Raw genomic sequence first — 17,739 nt, forward strand, 5'->3', positions numbered from 1 at the left:
GTGTGTTCAGTTCAGTCTACAAAGGACATTACCAACAGAAACACAAGACCACAGACCTCTTCTGATAATGTAAGGGCATGATTTTTGTTGTACTATTTTCTCTCTCATTACCGACAGACAGGTACCTCACTCAATACATTTGTATTTAATCATAACTTTAAAAATGTTTCTTAATTTTTTTGTATCCTCTTTTAATTGTTCAAATAAATACTTCAATATCATTTTTTAACCTTAACCCTGTTTTTCATTTTTGCAATATTTGTATCAAAACGTTTGGTGATTTATATTGCACCACCTACACTGTTTGTTTGCTAAGGTGTTCACTTCCATTTAACCCATTAAGACCTGAGGCTGATTAACAAAATGTTTTCTAAATCCTAACGCTTTAAAAAAAAATATATATATATATATTCAAAGATTTGCACAAATTTTCACGATTTTACAAAAATAGCAGATCTACAAGCTCGTAGCGCGGCACTCGGTGCCGCGCTACGAGCTTGTATATCTGCTATTTTTGAATAGCCTAAAGAAATCTAAAAGTGACACAGATGCGTTCCCGGTCTTAACACTCTACCCGCCGGGCCCGTAGCCTACGGGCCGATAAATCCAACTGTAAAGCGCCGATCCCGTAGCCTACGGGCCGTGGTGCTTTTTCCTTTTTTTCGAAAAAAAAAAACTTTTTTCCATTTTCTACACGGACCATTTCATTCTAACACCACCGGAAAGCCCTTATTTGGGATTCCGGTTTTGCCGATGCCGTCAGCCCTCATTCTAATGACGAAACTGAAACTCAATTTTCTCCTTGTTGTTTTCTTCTCCTCGTCGATCACTGTTTAACATAAACCGTTCTAACTACAACATGGAGGCACCGTTTGACACGCGTTCTTCAGTGGTAGAAGCTAAACATCGCAGACATGTTTTTAACAAGGTCTATGGCGATGTTTTTAACAAGGTCACAGATGTTTTTAACAAGGTCTATGGCGACGTGAAAAAAACAAAAAACAACAATAAAACGTTGGCACTGGTGAGTACATTATGAGATTAACCTATGGCGGTCAATGTGTTAATGGGTTAAAACAAAAATTCCTGTAAATTATATAATTCATCCCAAACTTTTCTAAATCAAAGCCAAACATTTATCCCCCCCCAAAAAAACGAATCACTCAGCAGTATCTAAAATGAACCCTATAGTGAAAAATAAAAATGTAATTGCAGGACGACCATGAAGCCGCTCTCTCTCTGTCTACTGCTGGGTTTATTCCACTCCGGCTGGGCTACAAGAGACGCATGCCACGACGGTAACATCTCCTCCTGCCAACAGTGCATCCAGAAAGCACCAGAATGTGCTTGGTGCACCGACGAGGACCGCGGCTTATTTATCCGTTGTCATACTCTAGAAACGATGCAAATGATTGGCTGTGCAGATATCTACCACCCTCAGGGCAGTGTGCGGGTGGTCAGAAATCAGTATCACAGCATGTAAGTAAATGCACTTCAAGTCTGAACCCATTAAGACCTGAGGCCGATTCTACAAAATGCCTTCCAAATCAGCTGTAGTTTTCACACTTTCTTTGTGCAAGGTCCACCGTCCACCGCCCCCCCCCCCCCCCCCCCTTCCATCTGACATGTTTTTGTGCCCCCCACACCTGCCAAAAAAAAAAACGTTTTTGGCAGGTTTTTCCGTTCGTCACAAAGAACCAGGAGATAACATTTTCCAAAAATGTTATCACAATTTTATACAACATAGAGGGGGTCCCTGCTTCATCTCTCTCTCAGCTAGGGGGTCCTTGGCCTGAAAACGTTGAAGACCCCTGACATAGGGTCAAAGACTACTGTAGGTGATAGATACAGGGTAGCAGTCCTTATATTTTGTCAAAGTCAATACAGTTAGGCAAAATATAAGGACACCTAGTACAGCCAAACAGCACCCAGCATCGGTATTAACAATGTTAATGTAATGACTCCCAATTTTGTGCAGTAATACATTGAGGCAGAACTTGCGAGCCGATACTCCATCCTGTAGCTTCAAACTGTATAAACAGACCTGTTGACATCCATCCCTAACGCTTCTAGCATGTTAATAAATCAATCATTGAGCAAAGGTCAGTGATGGGGCAGAATCCCCATGTTCTGAACCTGCTAGAACAGTGCCCTAGTTGCTCAACCTGTGTGTGTGTGTGTGTGTGTGTGTGTGTGTGTGTGTGTGTGTGTGTGTGTGTGTGTGTGTGTGTGTGTGTGTGTGTGTGTGTGTGTGTGTGTGTGTGTGTGTGTGTGTGTGTTCCCTATCAACATAATCAACTGAAGTTTAAATTCCGCTAATGCTAATAACATCCTCATTAAAAGCAGTTCACAGGATCAGTCTGTTATATTTCAACATTCTGAGATTCTTTTAACTTGTTATTCATTATTCCATCCACTGTACAACCTGCAAAGGGCTGAACAACAAACAGAAGCCCAGCCTGCCTTTCTGATGCCCCAGGAGGTAAACATCACTCTGAGACCTGGAGCGCCACAGTCCTTCCCTCTAACGGTCTCCTTACCTAAAGGTCAGCTGACCTCCTCAGAACTGACCATGGACTCCAGCCCCCTTCCAGAAGGAGTCAACATCACATACACCACCCTCTCCACCCAGAACCTCCTGGTTATACAGGTCAGAACCTCACATACACAGCCCTCATCTCTCCACCCAAAAACCCCCTTGTTATACGGACGGGTCAGAACATCACATACATCACTCTCTCCACCCTTAACCCTTTAAGACCGGGAACGCATCTGTCACTTTTTGTTTGAGCTAAAAAAAAGCATTATGGAACTCGAAACCTAGATTGAAAAATAAGCAGCATAGCGCGATCAGAGATTAAACAATGAACGCGCGTCCAACGCGTCTAACGTGTCGACGGCCAACTGGACAAACTAGCAATTGACGCGTTATCGAGTCAACCGCAGTCAAAGAGTTAAAGTGAACATTTTTAACTCAAATCTTTGCTTCTGGGTGGGTCCCTGGAACAAAATATTTTGAGATGGGGGTCCGCAGCCAAAATACATATCATTTTTGGGGTCCTTGACATCAAAAAGTTTGAGAACCACTGATATATATATATATAGCAACATAAGTAAAAAAAAAAAAAAAAACTGTTAGGATTGAGGAGGCAGTAGAATCCCCGAGAAGCATTACGATTTGAGTTACAAAAACTACTAAAACATATATATATTAGTGATGAGCGGGTCGGGTTTTTTCATGACTCGGCCCGCCCCGCCCCGCGACGGAACCCAACCCGCCTCAACCTGCCCCGCGAACCCATATATAAATCTATGGCTCAATCCGCCCCGCGACCCGCGATTTTTTTTTAATTCTGTAAAATCATGGTTAGAAAATAATCCCCAAGTGTATTCAAACTGTTTTATTGTTATTATTCTTATTCTTATTAGGAATAAAGACAAAACAAGAGCACGTGATCATTTTATTTTTTTTTGCGTGTGAGAGCGGCTGACCCGCTCACCCACAGCCCGCATAATTGCCTCTGAAATTCTGACTCGACCCACCCGCGCCGCGGGTTGACCCGCGGGTCCCGCGGGTTACGGGTCGACCCGATCATCACTAATATATATATTCAAAGATTTGCACACATTTTAAAAAAATAGCAGATCTACAAGCTCGTAGCGCGGCACTCGGTGCCGCGCTACGAGCTTGTAGATCTGCTATTTTCTGAATAGCCCAAAGAAATCAAAAAATTACACAGAGAATGCGTTCCCGGTTAAAGAAGTGAATTATAATAATCAAAGAATCAATAAGGATATTGGACAACATAATGAATACTAATTGCTGTAGGTCAACGTGGAGCTGACCCAGTGTTCCGGTGAGAAGAACCGGAACAATACTGAGCCCTGGACGGTCCACATTACACCCAAAGACTCCTCACTGAGCCTGGATCTACAGCTGATACCGGCATGTCAGTATGGATTGAAACACATACAAATGTTACTACAGTTGTGTCCGATATCACATTCATCACTAATGGACCTACATACATACTAATCAGTATGCTATTTTCAGCAAACTATCAAAGTGTACACTAAATAGTGTGTTTCACTTCGGACATACAACGGAATATTAGGAAAGTACCCCATCTGGTGACAAAGCAGAGGTACTACAGATGGCAGCTACCTCATTGCATTGTGGATTTTTTATAGCAGCATATTATTATTGCAAACTATTAAAAAAATCGGAATTAAGTATGCATCTCATGTACTATTTAGTCCCTCCTAAGCATTCGGACATACTAAAAAGTCTCACATACTAATCTGGCACACTAAATGAATAGTATACTGGTATGCGATTTGGCGGTTCTCTGATTTTTTCTTTTTAAATAGGCTCTGTTATGATTAATTGACCACATATATGAAGTTAAACAAGTAAATTCTATCCAAACGCTATCTTAAAAGTAAATTCAGTGCCTCAAAAAATATGTTTGAGAGCGTTTTAAAGTTTTAAAACCGAAAGTAAAAACACAGCAGAGAAAACAATGGCTGCCGTTCCATTTTTGTCGGCTGCACTCGGTTCCATTCGGTTTCACTCGAACTCGCCACACGGACACGGACGCGCGCGTGCGTGCGTTTCATTTCCGTCCCGGACAGAGCTGGATACCCAGATGTCAAAACATAAATAGTAGGGAAAATACGGATTTCAGAAAGAGGACTGTTTCAATGCAGGAAAACACCCCAGCATCATTATATAGTGGCTAATAGAGGGGGGAAAATGCAAAATATATATATATATATAAATATTTTTAAATTTAGGCTTCAAGTTACCTAGAATCCCTTTAAGGTTAATCTAGCAACCATGGGTTCTTGGAGGAACCAAATTGTAATGGGACGTTTTTTGGAGTATAGGTATACATTTCTGTTCAGTTGCCTTCGATTATTGTTTTTAATGTTCTTTTAATACTTTCTTGTGTTATCGTTCGTCCAAAATGCAATCAACAGGTTCATGTGACTGCATGGACGAGCGCGTGGAGAACAGCCACGTCTGCAACGGAGTCGGGGCTCTGGTGTGCGGCGGCTGTGAATGCAACCGGCCGTATCTCGGAACTCGTTGCCAGAGTCAACCGCACGTCGATCGGTCGTCTTTAGGGAGCGAAGAAGACGGCGTCTGCCAACGTGGTGACAGCGCCGCCGTCTGCAGCGGGAGGGGCGACTGTGTGGACGGGGAATGTTTGTGTTACAGAGAGAATCCCACAGAGCGCTACACTGGACTGTACTGTGAGTGCAGCAAGCATGACTGTCCACGGTTTGGACCCAGGTACTTGACCCCTTCAATCCGGGAACGCATCTGTGTCACTTTAGATTTGAACTGAAGGGTAGTTAATACCCTACCCTCACAAAAACATGTAGTAATCCTGGTCGCTATACCGCCTCCCCCATGACAGCCGGGGCGCCTGATGGAGGGGAAGGGAACTGGTTGGAATAATGTCTTCCTTCCAAGCGCTACGTCCAACCAGGGAAACTGAAACTCCCCCCTGTCAGGTGACAAGAAGCTCAGTTGGCTCTCATGCATTGAAGGAGGCATAAGCTCGGCCCTGGGCTACCTAGGCTGGCGGGGGGAGTGTAGCGCCCAGGATCACTTAGAGAACTGGCACCGGGTGGAAAAGGGTTACAGAATCGTGGGATAAAAAAAAAAAAAAAAAAAACTTTAGATTTGAACTATCATTTTATACTTTGGCTATTTTTTTGAAAAATAGTGAAAATGTGTGCAAATCTTTGAATATATATATATTTGGAAACAACATTTTTAACTCAAATCTTTTCTTCTAGGGGGGGTCCCTATTACAAAATATTTTGAGATGGGGGTCCGTGGCCAAATGCATATCATTTTGGGGGTCCTTCACATGAAAAAGTTTTAGAACCACTGACATAAAATATTTTGTTCCAGGGACCCCCAGAAGCAAAGATGTTAGTTACAAATGTTCCCTTCAAACAATATATATATTCAAATATTTGCACAAATGTTTGAGATTTTTCCAAAAAATAGTAGATCTACAAGCTCATAGCACTCATAGCACTCGCTGCCGCGCTATGAGCTCGTATATCTACTATTTTTGAATAGCCCAAAGTATAAAATAATGCAGGTTATAGCTAAAAATCGAAGAATCGAAGAATTCGATATCAAAACGAATATGATGGGAGGTATACTGTAGAGGTATGGCTTGGGGTGACTCCCGTCTGTTTCTACTCACCTGTTTGACAGAGAAGCATTCAGCTTAAAAAGAAAAGTCAGCAGTACAAAGGGAAGACATCTCGCACAGTTTAACCACACAAGGTGGTCTACAGTAGACTAGGAGTAATATAAACTCCACAGACACACAAACACAGACACAAAGTACCAAACGTGTGGCTCTGTCTCTTTAAGCTGCTTACTGGGTCTGGGGTCTGAACACCCCACAGTAAGTTAGCTTGATGTCTATAAACTGTTCCGCTAGCTTGTTTACAAGACATTTACAAGACATTACAAGACATTTACACACATTTACAAGCTGCAAAACTACATTATTCATGCAACCATATTTAACCCATTAAGACCTGGAACGCATCTATGTCGTTTTTTGATTTGAGCTAAAAATAAAGCACTATTTTACACTTTGGCTATTCAAAAATCGCAGATCTACAAGCTCATTTTTAGCTCAAATCTTTGCTTCTGGGGGGGTCCCTGGAACAAAATATTTTGAGACGGGGGTCCGCGGCCAAATACATATCATTTTGGGGGTCCTTGACATGAAAAAGTTTGAGAACCACTGATATAGAAACATACGTTTTTTTTTCAAAAAACATATGATTACAAGATATTTTGTAGAATCGGAACCTCAGGCCTTAACGGGTTAAAGTACTGTATGTCCTTTGACCGACGGTCCGAGATATCCTAACGATGACTGAATTATAAATCCTATTTTGATCTAACAGGTTATGTGGGGGCCACGGGACGTGTGAGTGTGGGCGGTGCATTTGTGATTCCATGTGGGCCGGTGATGATTGCTCATGTTCCCTGGACGAAACCTCCTGTTTGGCGTCCAATAGACAGATCTGTAACGGGAGAGGGAGTTGCGATTGTGGCGCGTGTATATGCACCCACAGTCACTTTCAAGGACCGACCTGTGAGGCGTGTCCTACCTGTCCGGGAATATGTACGTTGCACAGAGACTGTGTGAAGTGTCGGGCATACGGAAAACAGGAACACCAAGAACCCAGAATCAGGTAATCGCTTGTGTGCACATGATATAACTGTTAGTAGAGAATAGGGGGAGCGCAGAATAAAATAGGATTAAAGTGGTTAATCCGACTAATCGATTTATAGAATTATAGAGATTATAGACATTTTGCATGTTGATTTGCTGATAATTTCTATTTATTTTCAATACGTTGGCGTCAGACCCCGGCGGGTATTAGGTAGTTTTTTGTTGTTGATTTTTTTCACACAGAACCAGAGATAATGCGATCCGAAGATGTGCTGCTCCATTCACTCCCTGGTTAACTCATACCAGTGCCAAACTTATTTCTGGCTTTATCATCCCTGTGCCAAGGCCAAAAATACATTGTAAAAAAAGAAGTGCTTAGGAAGCGAGATACAGCCTTTTTCAGTAAGATGTAAAACACGTGAATGGAGCAGCAAATCTTCAAATCATGATATCTTGGGTTTTGGAGGAAAAAAAACATTTTGATTTTTTTCTTTTTTTTTCATGATGTCGGCGACGTCATTGGCACTCTGGGCTTATGAAAAACGTGACGTCGGCGACGTCAATGGCACTGAATGAGTTAACTTATTGCTTAAAAATGCTCTATCTCGGCTCCTGAGTACTTTTTTTTTACACTATATATTTTTGGCAAAACATGCTATTTTCAACTTGAACGGTTAATATCGGATCATTCTTTTTCCCCCATTCTACGAGACCCCTGTGTGTATAATGAGGAGTGGTTTTAGACCATTTTCACCTCTCTACTAAAGGAAAGGGGTGCGCTGGATTCATAACACAAGTGGTTAATGCGACTAATCTATTTATAGAATTGTAGAGATTATAGAATTTTTGCATGTTGATTTGCTGATCATTTCTATTTATGAACGATGGCGTCAGACCCCCGGCGGGTATTAGGTAGTGGGTGGCTAAGCTATTTGGAAATATACGCACGCACGCACGCACGCACGCACGCACGCACGCACGCACGCACACACACACACACACACACACACACACACACACACACACACACACACACACACACACACACACACACACACACACACACACACACACACACACACACACACACACACACACACACACACACACACACACACACACACACACGTTGTAGCCCTAGTAGAGAACGTCAAATGCAACCATTTTCAACCTGGTGTCTCTAAATGGTTAATTGAGTGTCATGTCCTCAGGTGTGAGGAGGAGTGCAGCCACCTCAACCTGACATTGGTGGACAGCAGAGATGATCTCATCCAGCCTGGAGCGGCATATAACACTTACCACTGTAAAGAAAGGGACGAGTTCGATTGCTGGTTCTACTACACCATACGCCCCGGAAATGGGTTATACCAAGTCTCGGTGACCAAGGACAAAGACTGCCCCCCTTCTCCATGGGGCAGATAATCACACCACGAACAACCACATTTCTCCGGCATACTGGCTGCAGTGGCTTGCCCAGAATCTTTTGACTGTGGTGGCCCAAGCGGGGCACTGTCTAGTGCAGGGGTGGCATGTGGACACATTTTGTCTTGAGTGAAAACGATGCATATTCAAAAAATAATGCCAGAGTATAACAAAAAATTGTGCAAAACTTTAAATCAACTTTTTATTATATTAAAATAAACCCTAGATTGAAGCTTTAAAACGGTTTAATTTGCCAAACACTTTTATAGTCAACCGTGTTCAATGCCTTAGCACTTCTTCTTCAGTGCTTAGCACACCTAAATGGCTTAGCCATTTATTTTCATGAGCTTTAGAGAAGAACAGCTTTACTCACAGGCAGCACCGCTGTCAATCAAAATCTAAATATTATTTCTTCTCTTGGATGCTCTCCACACGAGAGCATCACTGCGTAATGGAATGCGGCACAATAATCATTTTATCTAGATCATCTTGTTTTCATAATCGTTGGAAGCCAACATCGTAGTTCAATCAAAATCTGAGTACTCACCCAGCCCTTTTAACAATACCGACTTTCAGTTTGGACAGCGACTTCATTTCAGACTATGATACAATGAGGTGCACATCAGAAGCACAACCCCATTAGTAAAGACGTGTAATGAAGTGAATGCAGATGCAACTGAGAGAGAGAGAGAGAGAGAGAGAGAAAGAATGTACCTCCATACGAATGATAATGCAGTTGTTCCTGGTTGTGAGACTGGTGCTGTGTTGAAAGCGAAGGTCTCTTGCTTGAAGACTTAACTCCTGGCACAGCTCTGTTTTCTTCTTTTCTAAGAGGTCAAACCACAGTACAAGCAACATATCACACCAATTGACCCAAAGAACAAACAAGAAGATATAGTTAAAAGGAGGAGAGTGTTTATAAAATGCAACTTTCAATGGCAAGATAATGACTGGGATTCAAATAAAAAGCACCAACAACTATACGTATCTAAATATTCCTAACCACTTTCAACCTGTCGTTCGTAATTTGGGCAGGTCATCATTATAGGTGAAATGTTTAGATATTTATATACATTTTTATACTAAAATAGCAGATCTACAGTACAAGCGTTGTAAGCTTGCTGAACGGCTATTTTACTACTTTTGTGCGACATCGCACGTATAAAATAGGGCTCAAGTCACATAACAAGACAGCCGTCAAGCCGACATGGTGTCAACAAAATAATATTACATTTTTCGTCATGTTCCTTATCAAAACTGCATCACAGGTGTTTTGCACACCTGAATACAAGTCTTGGTGACAGGTGTGTAGGTTAAGTCATCTAAGAAAGATGAATAAGCATACATACTGTACATGAAGGTCTTTGACCGAAATGTTAGGAATTTCAATAAATGTTCAGCAAGTGTACGACAGTGTGCAGCTATTCACTTCTCTCTTACCAAAACTGTAAAATAAGTCCAACATCACTACACACCAACAGTCGATGATGAGTCATCACAACTTCATTCATTCATTTTCTATAGAGCTGATTACACGGGCAAAAAGGTTGACAATTGTTTTATATATGGCATAGGTGGTTAAGCACTGCCCACAGTAACAGACAATTCGGCAACTCGTCAATGACGTTGATGACTGTTGATGGCCCTGTTGGTCTGCACTCTTTTTCCCTCTACCCCAAATCTTTGTCAATAACTAATCCACAAGCTCACAACACCACGCAATGTGATGCATTGTGAGCTTGTAAAGCTGCTATTTTTGCACCAGAATAGGGACACTAGGGATCATGTGAGTCAATAATCTTTTACAAAAAAACAATACGTTCTTCAGCTATCAGTACAATGGAACACTTACCAAATGATGACACGTTCCCTTCTTTGTCAAACTTCATCTGTAAACCAAGAAAAACAATACAATGGTGGTTGAAAAACAATCAGTGACGCTGATGACAGTTCTATCAATAAATGACATGTACAATATGCTCTTAGTCAACATTCCGTTGGGTGGAATCCTTGTATGCCCTAAACTATTACTTTTCAGGAAAAGGAAAAAAAGATGTGTTCCAATGGATCCAATGTAGTTATTATATAGTCACAAGCTGTTGTTAATACTTTTGATTGGTTAAATATTTATTATAAAACCCAAAGACACACTTTTACTTTCACTCCTGTGCGACACTGTTGCACCAAATTAAACCAAGTAAGGATGATTTACGAAAAAAAAAACATTTGAATACGAAGATACCAGGTTTCTGCCTGACAGTGACAATGTGTTTGATCACTGTGGTAAGTCCTAAAGATCGTACTTGAGAAAGAAAATCTGATTTGGCTGCAGTCTGGACAATTCACACCAGCAGCGATATTTCGATGGCGCGTTCTGAGAAGAGACGAGGTTCATTCAATGCATTGTCTACAGCAGTGGTTCTCAATCTGTGGGGGGTCCCTGCATGATTTTTGGGGGTCCCCAGATGATAGTAAAGTGACAATTTAAGGACTTTTAAGACCTTTTAAAAAAGACCATTACTGCATCAAAAGTTATCAACAAACTATTAGAAAAACTGGTGGTCACGTTGCAAGCTTGTAGATCGGCCATTTCCACAATATTTATCTGTGGAACCGAGTCAAACTAAATGTAATGTCTCAACTCCTACAATTCCAAGTGCTTGTCAGGGTGGGGGGGGGTCACCATTTCTGGTCTACAGAGAGGAGGAGTGACCACCGCTTTCCCCACGTGGTAGGAGGTGGAGCCAGTAAAAAGTGAAGCTTCAAAGTTGAATGAAGGCAAACTAGATGATGCCACTGTGTGTGGTGAGACAGAGCGCACTATCCTCTGATGCTTTTGACATGGTGGACTTTGGTTCCTTACCACGACAAACGCAGGGGCCACACTGGAGGGGGAGGTCTCTGTCACTTGCTGGCGGATGAAGGGCTCTGTTAAAAAAAGAAAAAAAAGACACAAGCTTCAGCACAACGCACTGTTAACATGTTTATTCTTCCATTATATCTCACTGTTTTATATTCCAATTCCATATAATTTTTGTTTACAACGTTTCCATCGGATCTTCTTCAGGTTAAAAAGTGACATCTCTATATACAAACAACAAAAAAATGAGCGTTTGCCCCACCTGGTGACTGGGGACGGAACCAAAGTTGAATATAAAGCTAGACATAGTATCATAGTCTGTAGAGTATAATAACTTCCTTTTATGTCACTTTTTAATCTGAAGAAGTACAAGTACGGATATTGGAAATAAAAAACTATTTATACAGAGCATAAAAAAGGCTTATTTTCTTAGATTCATTATGAGGCTGGAACAGCCAGGGCGAGAGATTATGTTATGTCATAGTACTCTGACAACAACGGGGACAACAGGTATGACATAACCGGAGGGGCATGCGTTCCCAACGGGCCCTAGTTTTTAAAAAGGGGCTTAAAGGGTTATTTCACTTTCATGTCTGGGGTCATGTTGATGTCTACTCTGGCTTTTGTCAGCACCCCAAGTTCTTGATTCAGTATTTAGATATTTGATATTCCTTTTATTAGACACGCCCCCTTCCTATATAAATCCATTGTAACTTCAAACTTTTTTTTACCCCCAAAACAGTTATAAAATATAAATTTAAAAAAAATTATAAAACATGGCCCCTCAAGCATTAGAAGGATAATATCAGTCAAAAGAAACATGGAAGTGTGTTTTCAATGAATCCGACATGATTAAAATGGAGTTTGAAATTACAATGGGTTCATATAGGAAGGTGTCTGATAAAATGAATATCTATTATCTAAATACTGAATCAAGCAACTTCAAAGCTGTCTGTGGTGCTCACAAAAGCCAGATGTTAAAATGACCCCAAACACGTTTGAAAGGGAAAAATCCCTTTAAAGCTGCAAAGTGATATTTCTTGGTTAAATCAAGTTTTTTTGGTAAAAAGTTAAAGCTATACTCTGATAGTATTGCTATAGTGTGTCTTTTCAGTAACAGGGGACTCCCCGTCTCATGGCTCTGTTTCAAATGCCAGAAGAAATCATTGTTCATTGTAAAATAACATTCAAAAAGGGCATGTTATCACTGGTACTGTATGTTATTAATAGGCACAGTGTTTCACTCACAAGACCTTCATCGGGGTAAGGATAATTCAGGTCTTGCGACAATAAACAGTTTGTTACAGTAGCTTACAGTACAAGTAATGACAGTGAGAAGCATTCTGTTATTTTTAATGTGTCTGGAGCTAATCTCACAAACTGCAGGTGCCGATCAGCACCAAACGTTGTGTGCACACTGCCAGCAGGCCACAGAAGTGCCTCCACTATGTTTTTCACATGCGTTTTATAATTCTGAAATATTTAACTTACATAATGTAAATCAATGGAGCACCGATCGGGGGCTGAGACCTTGACAATACAGTATGCATCAGCTGTGTGCATCATGCCAGCCAGTATGAATGACCAGTCTTACCATTCCACCTGGTTCCTGCTTGCAGCAGCGTCTGAGGTCTTGCTTGTTGTTGTTGTTGACATCTAAATAGAGGTTTTTGACTGCATGAGCCCAACGTTGAATAGTTGCACCGCCGGTGCCATCCAGCCTTCCAACAGCTGGCTGGTTTTACGTAGCTGAACGGGTAGACACCAGTGCCAGCTCTGCCTGTGTCAGGCAACACTTTCTGACCCAAACTTGAAATGTATGTGCTGCTGCTGGTGCTGCTGCTGGTGCTGGTACTTGCACGGCGCTGCAGTGGGCGGAGGCGTGTCCCACATGATGACAGGAGGTACATTCTGTTGCAGTTCATCCAGGGGGCTGGCAGTGCCCTGCCCATCTTCGCCACCAGCACACTGGCACAACACAGAGTGTTCACACAGGCTGTCATGCTTCTTCTGGACGGCTGACGTTCAGTACCAGAGAAATGTCATGAAAATTACCCCCAAAAGTGGAAGGATTGCTGGGAGAAAGGTAGTGCAAGCTTGCAGGCTCCATTGGCAAGCAAAGCTGGAATTGTGTACACATGTAACAGTACAATGGATCAAGCTAATGTCCACACAGGTCTGCAATATAGAAATAGTTTTCAAAGTCTTTAACACAGTCGTGTAATCTGTGTCATGCACAACACATACACAGTCAAATTGGATATTTGACTATCAAATTCATTCTTGTTTTAGTGTCAACATCACCCTTGACCCTTTACAGTAGATCTCCATGTGAACTTCCTTACAGACAGTGCAACATGTTAGCATCACAGAGCTATGAACGCTACCGTGTGTTGTGCAGCTGCTGTTCTCCAGGCACAGTCCTTGTTGTGACAGCTGGAGCTCTCATAGTGTGTCGGTGCTGCAGACGGTCCACAATGAAGCTCAACAAGCGCGTTTTTCCTCCAGAAACAGGGCTTTATAATGGAGGAGTGGCACCAGAGAGACACACAGGCAGGGCAGAGGGTACAGAGGCTACGTCCCATAGCCAGTGGGCATGGTCGCGCTGTGATTGGCTGGTGGGTTGTCAAGCGACGAAGGTGTGTGTGTGGTCTGTTTTCATAATCATTTCATGAATTTAATACATTATGGATCCTGTCGTGTGTGTGTGTGTGTGTGTGTGTGTGTGTGTGTGTGTGTGTGTGTGTGTGTGTGTGTGTGTGTGTGTGTGTGTGTGTGTGTGTGTGTGTGTGTGTGTGCGCGCGCGTTATCCAAACTCCGGGAACAAACTATAGCCAATCACAGAGGGACAGTCCCCTCCAGGCTATGGGATGTAGACGCTGCCTGACCAGTGACCACAATGCACCGCGGTGTGATGTTGTGGTTCTTCGTCGCACACGTGCGGAGAAATCCAATACACAGTCACACACACGCACGCACGCACACGCACACGCACGCGCACGCACACACACACACACACACACACACACACACACACACACACACACACACACACACACACACACACACACACACACACACTGTTACAGTGATACAGACTACACATTATGCGTATTGATTGATTGATTGATTGATTGATGTACTTTATTTAGTAAGACATGAGAACAACAGTACATGGAAGTACAAATTCACAATACAAGGTCTACTAAACTGGAAGACTCATAAAAGCACTGAGCTTGTTTCAAATGAGTTCCCCATGCACACAAATCATGATGACATATAAGAGACAGACAGATATACACAACTACTATAGAATGTCATACAATCAGTTTCCAGGTTACTGGTATGAAGAGTGAGAAATATGTACAAAAGGAGAAGGAGAGAGGGGGGGGGGTAGGGGGGTAGGTTAGGTTAGGACTTAGACAGGGGCCATTTTCCAATTGCAGCCTCCTGAAGGTGTATCTTTAGGGCTGTTTTGAAAGAGAGTAGGGTTTTACACTCCTTTACTCCTTTTGGTAGGGCGTTCCACATTTTTGATGAATAGCATGAGAACGAGTTACTTCCCTTTGTTGAGCCAAAAAAGGGTTGGACAAGGTTTGTGGAGCTGCCTCTGGTATTGTGATCGTGGACATCATTAACATTTTGGAAGTATTTTGACAATTACAGGGGGATCCCAATGTTGTGATATATCTTGAAGACCAGGCCCATAGCAAGTTGCTGTACTCTGTCCGCAACCCTAAGCCATCCAATCCTATCAAAATGATCAGGGGTTAGATGGGTTTTGTAGTTGAGGCCAAGAAGTAGCCTTACAAGTTTGTTTTGGGATGTTTGGAGCCTTGTTTTTAAGGCCTTGGAGGTGTTGTGATACCATGAAGTACATGCATAATCGTAATGACCTTGTATGAGGGCCACTGCAAGAGTCTTCAGAGTCTTCTTACTGACTTTACGATCAATACTCCGCAAATAGCGTGTTTTTTTGTGGACCGTTTTGATCGTTTTTTCAGCATTTTTGTCACCAGAGAGGTCAGCCTCCAAGATAGAGCCCAGGTAGGTAATTTCGTTTTTTCTTTTGATGATATCATCACCCGCTTTGATCGTGAAGCTCTCTGCCTTTCTGAGGTTAGGAGTGGACCCAAAGAGGATGCATTCCGTTTTGCCCAGGTGTAATGAGAGCTTGTTGTCGGAGAGCCAGATGCAGATCTTGTTGAGTTCAGAGCTGAGAGTTTTCTCAACCTGCAGCCTGTCCCTGTCCGAGACTAGCAGGGCCGAGTCATCTGCGAACAGGAACAGGTTGCAGTCGCAGGCTGACGACATGTCATTCACATATATCAGGAACAGTAAGGGTCCTAGTATACTTCCTTGGGGAACACCACAAGTCACTGGGAGGGGGGGGGACTGGGTGCCGTTTACTTCCACCACTTGCTCCCTCCCTTCCAGGTAGGATCTCATCCAGTTCACTGACGTGTCATCAAAACCTATTGCTTTGAGCTTATTGATCATAATCGGGTGATTAACGGTGTCAAAAGCCTTCTGGAGGTCCAGCATGACCATGCCGCAATATTTGCCCTTTTCAATCTCTTGTTTGATAGAGTCGTTCAAATAGAGAAGGCATGTGTCAGTGGAGTGGTTTGTTCTGAAGCCAGATTGGAATTTGTAGATTAGATTTTTCTCGGCAAGATACTTGTCGACCTGTTCATAGACTATTTTTTCCATGACTTTCGAGATGGAGCTTAGAATAGAAATAGGGCGGTAGTTGCCAGGGTCTAATTGGTTTCCTTTTTTGAACAGAGGGGTCACCCTTGCTTTTTTGAAGTCGTTGGGGACCTGTCCCTGTGTGGTGGAGAGGTTAAATATGTGGGTAATGATTGGAGCAATGGAGGCGGCTGAGTCTTTTAGAAATTTGGGGGGGATATTGTCGAGGCCTGTGGCTCTGTGTTGATGAAGAGCACTCAATTTTTTAAACACCTCTTCTGTTTTCACAGGGGAGAGTTTAAAGTCATCTTTGCAAACACCCTGTTTTTCGTAAAATGAGACAACATACTCCTCACCATATCTCCCAGAGTGTGGAGGAAGTTTTTCAACCAAATCTGAGGCTACGGTCGTGAAGAATATGTTGAGGATTTTACTCACTTCGTGTTTGGATGAAATGAGAGTGTCATTCACCTTGAGGCTTAAGTTTGAAAGCCTGGTTTTCAATTTTTTGCTGCAGCCTAGGAGGTTCTTGAGTAGCCTCCAAAGCTCTCGTGGTTTTTTTTTATTTTCCTCAATCTTGTCATCGAGGTAGCTTTTTTCTGCTAACAGGAGCATGCTATTTACCTTGTTTCTTAGCTTGTTTTTTTCCTTTTCAAGTTTAGCTACGTGGGATTCGAGACCTTTGTTAAAACATTTGGCTAGTTTGATCCTACTTTTATGAAGCTCAGAACACTTTTTGTCTCTGACTTTCATGGCAGTAAGGATGTCCGAATTCATCCATGGTATCGAGCGGGTTTTGACCCTGATGGTTTTCATGGGAGCCACACTGTCCAAAATTTGAATGAATTTGGTTTTGAAACTAAGCCAGGATTCGTCTACCTGTGTGCTGTTTAGAACGTCGGACCAATCCTGTTCCTCCAGTCTGTGATCTAAGTCCTCACTCTTATAATTTTTGAGGTCTCTGATTGTGACTGTTTTGTGGTAACCGGTCTTAGGTTTACGTTTCTTTCTGGTGCAGAAGATCATGTTGTGATCAGATATGCCACAGGTGGAAACACCACTATTTAGGATTTTTTCCTTGTCCGTTGTTAGAATGAGATCTATGGTAGTTTGAGAGGAAACACACAGCCTTGTGGGCTGAGTGATCAGCTGGTATCTGAAGACCTGAAATATAAAAGTACTTTACATAAAACCTAAAATAAACTACAATCAGCAAATATAATTATAATATAATTATTATATTGTTTTTATTTTTATTTACAGATTTTTTTTACTTAAAGGAGGAGTTCACCCCAACAAAAATACTTATTTTCTATCAATTGCACACAAGCCTTGAATTCATGGATTAATTTTTGTTTTTGTGGCATTCCTAAGACAATAATTTGATGAGCGTGTGTATTTCCGGTAGGAGACACAAATAATCTACTTTGTGTCTCCTACCGGATACATTAGCCGGTAGGAGACGGGAATCAAATTATTAGCTTAGGAATGCCACAAAAACTAAAAAGAATCCATGGATTCAAGGCTTCATAGGGTGTG

The 17,739-nt window shown here is 42.1% G+C and overlaps 2 protein-coding genes across 3 annotated transcripts in view; one reads left to right on the forward strand and one right to left on the reverse strand.

Moving 5' to 3' along the window:
- mrs2 (magnesium transporter MRS2) overlaps window positions 1–14,052 on the reverse strand; it is a 36,618-nt gene extending 22,566 nt beyond the window's left edge. For both annotated transcript variants that reach the window (XR_014600181.1, XM_084049577.1), the window contains exons 1-4: window positions 13,103–14,052; window positions 11,512–11,576; window positions 10,501–10,537; window positions 9,363–9,475 (exon numbers count right to left, since the gene is read on the reverse strand). Coding sequence is in view for 1 of the 2 variants with exons in the window: in XM_084049577.1 (XP_083905703.1) it covers window positions 9,363–9,475; window positions 10,501–10,537; window positions 11,512–11,576; window positions 13,103–13,511 (624 nt within the window). In the remaining variant the exon portion in view is untranslated. The remainder of the gene's footprint in view (window positions 1–9,362; window positions 9,476–10,500; window positions 10,538–11,511; window positions 11,577–13,102) is intronic.
- Window positions 1–17,739, forward strand: part of sult2st3 (sulfotransferase family 2, cytosolic sulfotransferase 3) — a 340,324-nt gene that overhangs the window by 272,641 nt on the left and 49,944 nt on the right. The window lies entirely within an intron of this gene.

The sequence above is a fragment of the Gymnoscopelus microlampas genome (genome assembly GCF_963454915.1).
Source record: "Gymnoscopelus microlampas genome assembly, chromosome: 3".
NCBI lineage: Eukaryota > Metazoa > Chordata > Actinopteri > Myctophiformes > Myctophidae > Gymnoscopelus > Gymnoscopelus microlampas.